This window comes from Cryptomeria japonica, chromosome 6 (assembly GCF_030272615.1).
Source record: "Cryptomeria japonica chromosome 6, Sugi_1.0, whole genome shotgun sequence".
NCBI lineage: Eukaryota > Viridiplantae > Streptophyta > Pinopsida > Cupressales > Cupressaceae > Cryptomeria > Cryptomeria japonica.
In genome coordinates, this window is record NC_081410.1 from 3,029,338 (window position 1) to 3,039,490 (window position 10,153).

Here is a 10,153-nt window from a genome sequence, read left to right on the forward strand (position 1 = left end):
GTCATAGGTTGAATAATTGTATTATAGATTCAGGTGCATCTGATAATATAATGCCCTCTATTGTAGCCAAAGCATTAGGGTTATCCTTGACCAAAACCTTTGGTAGATGCTATTCTATGGATTCAAAACAAATTCCTCTGCTAGGCCAAATTAAGGATGCTCAAGTAGTTTTTGCCTCCCACCCAGATAAAAGGATCAAGTTGACGATTCTGATAGTTGATATCCCAGCTAGTTATCGCATGTTGTTAAGTTATACTTTCTATAGGGACTTAGGTGGTGAAATCAAAATGGATTGGTCCCAAGCCACAATTCCTATTGGGAAGCAGCGAGTCATCCTACAGCCTGAACCAAAGTCCAAATTCACTGTTTTCCCATCTGATGACCCTAAGGCCCATATTTTGTATCATGATTGTCAATTTGGGAACTACATGATTTTGTCTAATAGTGAGGTGGAGGGGGATTCATCTCAAAATGAGGGAAAAGAAATCCTGTGGCTAATGGAGTTCGATGACAGTTGTGTAGCGTCAGGTTCTGGTGCAGGGGTAGTGTTAATACCACCTTCCAGCAACGCTATTCCTTTTTCCTTCAAGCTAGAGTTCAAAAATACCAACAATACGGCTGAGTATGAGGCCTTGTTGTTAGGCTTAGCCGAAGCTAAGAGATTGGGATTGAAGCTCCTACGGGTTAAAGGAGATGTTGAACTTATTATAAAGTAGGTCAGGGGGTTGTTTAGTGTTAAAAATGAAAGGTTGAAGCACTATCAAAATAGAGTTTGGGATGAACTTGAAGACTTCGATGCATTCTCCATTGAGGCAATGCCCAAGGAATTGAACTCAAAAGTAGATTCAATAGCAGTCTCAACTTCATTGCTTGTCCCACATCCTAAATTTGTTGAAGAAATTTATAGGGTAGAGTTGGTGTATCGGCCTAGTGTCCCAGACAACTCAGACTCGTGGCAGGTATTTGAGAGTGATAAACAAACAAATAATTTTATACAAGGTTTAGATATGTTTTTTGCCATGTATTTTGAAGGTTCTGATGCAAAGTGCAAAGAATTTTTGCCAAAATGAGCCAAGGAGTTGCCTGATGGAATCATGCAGTTGAAAGGAAACAAGATTCCTAAAGGACTGGTTTCTTTGGAGCGTTTATTTGACCATAATGATGCCTACAAAAATAATAAAGATGACAAGTCTCAAGAGGCCTAGGATAGTGGAGGTTATGAAAAGGTCAACATTGGTACCGAGAATGAACCTAAATATATCAATCTGAGAAAGTGTTGTACATCGGCAGAATAGGAGAGGTTCATTAGTCTCCTAGTGGAGTTCAAGGACATGTTTGCCTGGTGTTATGACGATCTTAAGAATTTTAGAGAAGGAAAATTTCAGCACCAGATTCCTTTGAAGCTCGGACTAAGCCCTTTCCAGCAAAAGCTTAGAAACTTCAATCCAAAAGTGGCACAGGCTATATTCCAAGAAGTGGATAAGATGTTAAAATCCAGGATAATATATCCTATCCATCATTCTACATGGATAGAAAATATAGTACCTTTCAGAAAGAAAAATAGGGAAATTAGGATTTGCATAGACTTCACAAATCTTAACCAAGCCAGCTTAAAAGACAATTATTCCTTGTCGGCCATGGACCACATTTTGCAAATTGTCTCAGGGCCAGAGATGATGTCCATGCTTGATGGATTTTTGAGATATAATCAGATCAATATTCAGGAAATTGATCAACACAAAACTACCTTTATTACTCCCTGGGGTACATTTGCATATAACCAGATGCCCTTCGGTTTGATTAATGCAGGAGAAACATTTCAGTGGGCTATGGACTTGTCTTTTGGCCACCTAAAGGATAAGATCATTGTTGTATATATGGATGATTTGACAGTGTTCTCAAAAAGAAGAAAGCATCACCTTCGGGACCTGAGGCAAGTATTGCAGAGGTGTCGTGAGCATGGGGTATCCTTGAACCCCAAGAAATCAGTGTTTGGAGTCATAGAGGGTAAGTTGCTCAGTCATATTGTTTCTAAAGAAAGGGTGAAAATAGATCCTGAAAGGGTAAGAGCAAATCAACAACTAACTCTGCCATCAAGTAGGAATGTCGTTAGATCCTTCTTTGGGTAGGTGAATTTTCTTCAGAGGTTTATCCTAGACTTTGTTGAGACTACCAGATATATTGTGAATTTGATGAGTGAGAAACAATCTTTCAAATGGAGAGAGGAAGGGAAGAAAGCATTCGCCTCAATAAAAGATGCTATTGGTCAGGCACCTATCTTGATTAATCCTGATTTCAATAAAGATTTTTTCATCTACTGCTATGCCTTAGAGCACACTATGTCAGGGATTTTGTTACAGAAGAATGATGATAATGATGAGGTCCCTATATCATTCATGAGTGTACCTCTGAAAAAGCATGAACTTAAATATTCAATAATGGAAAAGCAAGCATATGCGGTCATGAAGGCTATGAAACAGTACAGGTATTATATTCTCCATTCTCACATTGTGGTTTATGTGCCTCATTCGGCAGTCGAGCATTCTAATGCAACAAGACATAGGGATGAATGAAAGAGCTTCTTGGGTGTCAAAAATTTAGGAGTTTGATTTAGACATTAGACCCACAAAATTGGTAAGGGGGCAAGGTTTGTGCAAGATGATTGCTGAAAGTAAGGAGGAAGTGACAGAGGAATTGCCTTTAGTTCTATTTGTTTCTCTACAAGATTCCTGGCTTGCAGATGTAGCATATTACTTGACATATGGAGATTTCCCAGAACACCTTTTTGCGAAGGAGAAGAGGAACCTGAGACTGAAAGCTGCTAAGTACATCATGTTTAATGATGTACTATATAAAAGGGGATTAGATGGAACCTTCTTAAGGTGTGTTGATAAATCGCTCCAGGAGTCTCTTTTGAAAACATTCCACGACGAAGCCTGTGGGGGTCATTTCTCTTCAACAGTAACAGCTTAAAAGATCTTGAGGAACTACTATAATTGGCCAGGAATGTTCAGGGATGCATATGCATGGGTGGCCAGGTGTGAACAATGTAATTTGTTCACTAGTAAACCTCAGCTCGCAGCATTACCACTCTGACCTATGGTTGTGGATGAACCTTTCAAGCAGTGGGGTCTAGATTTTATTGGTCCCTTGACATAGACCTCTAGTGCCGGTCACACTCATATTTTAATAGCCACAAACTATTTTACTAAATGGGTTGAGGCCATTCCAGTATGAAAGACTCAAAGATTGTTTGTAATTTTCTAAAGGAGAAAATCTTAGTTCGATTTGGAGTCCCATTAAAAATTGTAGCAGACAACGCTACCAATTTCTCCTCTGCTGAAATTTCTTTGTTTTGTTTTGATCATGGAATCTCTCTTGCTCACTCATCTGATTATTATCCTAAGGGAAATGGTCAGGCTGAATCCAGTAACAAAAACCTCATTAATATCATGAAAAAATTAGTGAGTGAGAATTTTAAGGATTGGCATAAGAAACTTTATGAAGCTCTTTGGGCTGACCGTACATCGCCAAAGAGGGCAATTGGGATGTCTCTATTTGAATTGGTCTATGGTGTTGGTGCTCAGGTAGCACTTCCTTTAGAGCTGGTAGCCACCAAACTACAAATAGTTATTGAAGATGCTTACTTCCAGAGTTCTTTAGAAAAGAGAATCATGCACCTAACAAAGATTGATGAAGAAAGGGATAAATTGGTGGACCGGATAACAGAACATCAAATGAGGGTAAAAAGAATATTCGACAAGCGAGCAAGGCCTTGAAAGTTCATGCTAGGTGATCAGGTACTTCTCTGGGATAGAAGAAGAGAGCCTAAGGGAGCACATGCTAAGTTTGAGTCCCTCTGGAAGGGACCATTCCTGATTCATGAGGTAAAAGGACCGAATTCTTTTAAACTTGCATATCCGGATGGTACTGTTCTTCCTTTGACCTACAATGGTCAAGATTTGAAATTATATCAACTGTAAATGAGAGTCCCTCATAGTTTTTATACATAGTGTTTATTTATTTTGCGTTTGTGTGTCTTTTCGGTTTAGTATGTTTGTGTCTTTGAATAAAGTTTGGCATGCGAAACTAGAGATTCTGGAGTTCATTTCTAGTTCCTTCACAGTTCTAGTCCCCAGTCAGAGCCGATGTTAGTCCACCCGTAATTTTTTCTTTTTTAATATTCCAATTCATGGGTTGCCTTTGTGCCTTTACTTTCGTCGGGTCATTTGTTCTCCTTGTACTTGAACCGTTGAACTCTTTTGTCAAAAGGTTCATATGGTTCAAGGTTCAATGCGTGATTTAAAAAGAAAGTTGTTTCCGTCTTTGTCACCATGTGAACAAGCGCATTTTTATGTTGTTGTTGGTCATTGAAGTTTTGAACCCATTGAACCATATTTCAAGAGGTTCAAGGTTCAAAGTTCAAAATGCCTTTTAGTGAGTCGCGGCAATGTATTGTTATATGACGAGCGTGAGTCTTTTTACGTTGAGTTGATATGCGGTCTTGAACCTTGAACCAAATTTCAAGCGGTTCAAAAAGGTTCAAGGTTCACTTTAAATAGTCCTTTTCTTTTGCTGCTCGTTCTCGGTGTTGTTTATGTGCCACCCGTTACTATTATATTTCTTAAGTGAACTTGAACAATTGAACCTTTTGTTCAAGTGGTTCAAGGTTCATAGGTTCATTTCAAAACTAACTCGAAAGCTTTTTGGTGGAAATAAAAGTGGCGTGACAAGAAGGAATATTCCCTTATTCGGATTTTTGAAATTATAAATGTGGAAAGTAATCATGCAAACATCAAATTGCCTATGTGGAAGTGATGGATAATTAAGAAGGTGTCAGGTTTGTCATTTCACCGTTTCTTCGCACGCTTGGGTAAATCATGATGAAGCGTGTGTGGCCCTATAGATATTTACCCATCTGATTAAAGGAAAAATGTATGAGTTTATTTCCATATTTAGGAAGGTCACAGTTGCCATACTTCAATAAATTGGAGGCACCGAAGGTAAATCCAGCTCTATTCTCCAGAAGAATTTCCAGTTTTCATGGTGTGATCGGGTAAGTTCAGTTGTTTTCTCCTAAGTTCTGTTTCTTTGGGTATTGAAGTTTTATCAGTATAGAAAAGGGGGAAATCTGAAAATTGTTGTGGTAGCATACTGTATTATTGTTAAAATTCCTTGGTTAAGGGAATAGATAGTTAAAATGAGACCAGTGTTGCCAAAGCTAGGTCGAACCTCATGTTTGGTGAGTATCTTGTCGGAAATGGAAGACACCTCCTTAGTTCATGTAGATTTGGGGCATTTCCTTGAAAGGACTAAGAACCCTCAGGCTGGTTCATTAATGGAGAAGATGATAGTTCTGATGCAAGTATGATTAGTACAGATGCCAAGCTAGCAATATGAGAGGGGGGGGTGAATCATTCAACCTTAATCTTCAATAAAAACAACAGATTCAACCTCGGTAACCTTATCAGAAAAATAGTAAAGCATGCAGACCCATAAACAGATAAGATCACAAAACATATAACACCAGATTTAACGTGGAAACCCAAATAGGGAAAAACCACTGTGGGATTTCGGACCCACTAACAAATATACTCTTCTAGAGTATGCTCGGTTAAAAGCAAATCCTATTAAAGATTACAAACACACTGCCAGATGTGACCTGGTTAAGGGATTTCCCTCATATCTGTTAGGATCTTCACCTTGTTAGAAGTGACCTTGTTAAAGGATTTCAAACACTCAATAAGAATGTCACCTTGCTAGAGGATTTACAAATAAGACTGTTAAGTCTACTCGGTTAAGAGATTTTTTGTCACTTTCACAAAATAATAGTAATAAAAATTTATCTGCAACTTCACATCTAAAAATGCTAAAGCAGATTCCTATTTGCTCAATACAATCTAGACATAGAACTAATCTTGTCTATCTGCTGGGCTCTATACTCTGTTATCAATACACGTCTTCAAGCTTCTATGCTCGGTAATCACTATGTAGCATCCCTGTGCATACACTTGCCTACATACATTGTTTATCAACAGTTCCTTATTTATAAACAATCTTCTAACCGCTTAATCTCCTTGATCACATTTCTCATGATCAATCATAGCCATCAGATCTTCAATCTTGACTAGGTTCAATGTATCCTTTGATCTGAAAATGTTTTACCTCACCTTGGAACTTGCATTTTCTCCTTGGAACTTGTGCTAGGGTATTGCAGTTCAATCTGAGCTATAGATCTTCCTGCCGATCTTTCATTGCCATAGATTCTTTAACAATCTTCATACATGGCTTACCAATCATTTAATCACCTCCAGCTCATCAGCTTCCTTCATTAAATAATGCTTTTATTCATTCAATGCATTCTGTTATTACTCAGTTGCAACTTGGTAAATACTAAACTTCACTCGGTAGACATTCCGCCTTCATTAACTGATAGCGATAACCTTAGGGTTTACCGACTAGGTTCCTTAGGGTTTACCGACTAGGTTCTTTGCTCGGTAACATGGTATAGTATTAACCTTTCAAATAATAGCATATGTAGGATATCAAAACAATCTAAACATCATGATCTCATCATTGTCTAACTCGGTAATAATTGCCCATTGAATAACTTATTTCTCCCCTTATTCATCATATTCTTTCTGTGTCTTTCACCGACACCTTTATACTCATCAAATCATACTTCTTAAGATATGGCAACATCATACTAAGTCAGAAAATCAATTTCTTGACATCAATGACAAAATAATAATATTAAGACAGTAAATATCCTTAATCAGTTATATCCATAGTCATCAACAACCTTCTCAATATCCTTATTGAAATGCCAACAATCTCTCATTGTAATTGGAATGCCAATGATCTCACTTGTCTGTTGTAATGCCAACAGAAGATATTTAAGAGTGGTCTTGTGGAAGCTGCTGCATTTCCGCTCGTCGCGCCATGTCCAGATTTAGTGTTGGCCTGCATGAACAGATATGACACTAAGAATAGGTGTATCAGAACTAGTGATGGCGAGGTGTTAGTCAATATTAATAGGGAAATGGTGATGGTGACAATGGGTATTCCGCATAAAGAGGAGTATGAGGATTGGACCATTGGAAATTCATACTCCTATTTCTCTGAGAAGAAGAGAAAGTACAAAAGTGTAATTGCAAGAAATTGGCTCTTGAGGGTTCAGAAAGGAGGATCACAATTACCCAAACCCCTAACCAGAGAACACCTCATCACAGAGGTGCAGGACATTGTTGTGCTTTTGAACAAAGTAAAGGGGAATTCACATTCCTTCTACTGGGAGGACTGGATGTACTTTTTCATCCAAGTGGTTCTATCCAGTGACAGATTTCTAGATTGGTCTCACGTAATTGCGAAGAGACTTCACGAAGGACTAAGAAATTTTGTGGGGATGACTGGGTTTTACATGTCTTCTTACCTATTTTATATTTTAGCCTGGACAAAAGATTGACCTGGATTACCCAATGAACCCTGGATTGATGGAATGGGTTTAAAATTATTACCCTTTGTTGCAACAATAGAGACATGTTGAACAAATTGATAGATGGAACGAAGTCTTTGCGGGAAGACTAGCGTTTGAACTTCAGGGTGATGCAAACAAGAGAATGTCCATTGAGTCCATGGAATTTGTGAGTATATATGGGAGTTTCTTTATCCAATTTCCTAGGTTTACTTACATACGAGTAGGTGGTTTTGAAGGCCAACCATTCAAATTACCCAAGTATGCCTTTGATAGCTACGTGCTTACAGAAGTGAGCAGGCAATTGTCTTATATAGATAAAATATTAGGGTCAAAGGATGAATCCAAGGTGGTATTTCCCGTTGAACTTGGGTATTATAGTTGCAAATCAGTATCGGATGCCTTGAATCTAGAACTGGAGTTCAAAAGGATGAACCTGAAGCCATATGTGGCTAGGCGAAGATTTGACAGCAAAGGCTACGCAAGGGAGAACCTTAATATAGATAGTCATTTCTACCATGAACCTTAGATAGAGGATTTTTGGGAAAACTGCAAGGATGACCATGAAGTGAGAAAGAGGTTGTGGTCAAGATTCACTTTACGGCAGATAGCTATCTTGAGGCTCCCAATTAATACATCAGGTGTATTGGAAGATATAGAGGAAGACGTCTTGGATCCAGAGTTTGGTACTGAGATTGAAGGGAAACAGATTCCAAAAATTGACTGGAATAAAAAAGAAGATGATGGCATCCAAACAAGGACCTTCAATGTTGTCAAGAGAACAAAGAGATGGTTGAGGAAACTAAAATTCAAGGAGGGTCCTCACATGTCCTCACTCGAATCAAGAAGTGATTCACACATCGTGGTTCAATTTCCTGTTTCTGCCACTAATGAAATTGTTGATGTTGCAGGTGTCTCAAAGCCCACTATAGAGAAAACACCACCAAGAAGGTCAAGAGGGTCACCATCTGATCTTACAGCTGCCTGAGTAACTCGGTCAAGAAGCAAAAAGAAGGGTAGGGAGCCTATCCTGCAATAGGTCATGGTGGACTTAGACCCCAGCAAAGAGCCTGAACAAACAATGAACTCACAAGATCAAATTGAGCCTGAGATGCAAGAAATGGATACAAATGAAGAAGTGGAAATTCAACAGGATCTCATGAATACCCTGGTAATCGTTACGTCCCCAGATGCACAGATCACCCCGCCACCTAAAGAACCTACTAATGCACCAAGATGGCTGGAAATCGCCATTGGAAAGAAGAGGAGCATGGTGTCGGTCACCATTCCACTGGAGGACATGGTTAGTAAATGCTTGGGAAGAGCATTAAAGCCCAAAAAGCTCAAAACACAAGCAATGCTTGATGTGGATGATACAACAGGACACTGGTCAGCTAAAGTGGCCAAGCCCATTCCTGGGAGAGATGCAGATAAGGCCACAAAGGAAGATTTTACTATGGAGAAGATAGATTTGAGGGTTGCATCCAGGGTCGTGGATGTAAAACATCTAGAATCCTCTATAAAGAGGATAATCTCAAGGACTTCAAAAGATGAAAAAAATAAGAGAGAAATGAAGCAAATGGTCACACAGATGGCAGAATACATCAACGCTATTCACAACCTAGATCCTCAACCATTATCACAGATACCAGTGTCATTTGACCCTAAGTCTCTAGCAAACTAGAAGATGCTTGATCAAGTTCAAAGGAACAAGTAGTGACGGAGATGTTTAACAAATTGTTGGACCTGATAATTCAACAAGGATCCGAATATATTATTAATCTGGTTAAGGTTTATAAGGATGCAAAAACCTGTTGGTATTTTGGTATGGTTTTGTCATTGATGTCAACACCTACTAAACTCTAGCACTTTGGAGATCCAGCAACATTCACTGACAAGCAAGTGACTTTTGCACAGTCACTGGTATATGGTACACCAGCAGGAAATAATGATCACCGACACTTGGAATGACTTGGAAAACACTTGGTAATGTCGAAGACATTGTTTGGACATCTTATCTTGGAAAATTGTTTATTGGCATATTCGTATTTGCATATTTGTTGTTACCGACAAATAGGTCCAGAGTTACACCAGCAGGTTTATCCTTTCCAGATCAGCATGACATGCTATGGAGATGATTAATTATTGTTGTAAATGCATTAAGCTGACATGTTCAATTGGTTATTGCATCAGATATTTGTATTGTTTGTAAAATGATTTTATTGTAATATCTTGTAGAGCCGACCTACTAAAATTGGTCTTAGGTTATGGTATAAATGTAAGGTCTTAATTGTAAGATTGATGGAGGAATGCGAAAAAGGATTGTGTGAAGGTATATGCGAGAATAAGTAGAGCTATACATGTAGACATCCTTTGAAGATTGAAGGAGGGTTTTTGTGAAAGCATATTAGAACTACACCGGTACTGAATCCATCATATGAAGATGCTATTTTGAGCAGTACATTCTTATTGGATTTAACCATCCAATTGTAGTCAGTGTGACTCCCATTTGTGTTTGAGCAATGAGCTTTAGGCGCTTGGCCTTTCTGCATGTGCAGACCCCATTTATGTACACTTACTATCTACAGTAGTATCATCTTATTGTGGGTAAGGTTTCCCACTATGGTTTTTCCCCTTACAGGGTTTCCACATACAAATATTGGTGTTATGTGTTGTGGA

General features: G+C 38.6%; 1 protein-coding gene across 1 annotated transcript; it reads left to right on the forward strand.

The window, feature by feature from the left end:
• The first annotated feature begins 287 nt into the window (after positions 1-287).
• Positions 288-716, forward strand: LOC131856154 (uncharacterized). The gene has a single exon (XM_059207576.1). It carries the CDS (start codon positions 288-290, stop codon positions 714-716), a length of 429 nt encoding a protein of 142 aa, XP_059063559.1.
• Positions 717-10,153: the final 9,437 nt, after the last annotated feature.

Excerpts from the sequence above, each read along its gene's own strand:
- LOC131856154 (XM_059207576.1), top strand. The coding sequence starts at position 288 with ATGGATTGGTCCCAAGCCACAATTCCTATTGGGAAGCAGCGAGTCATC.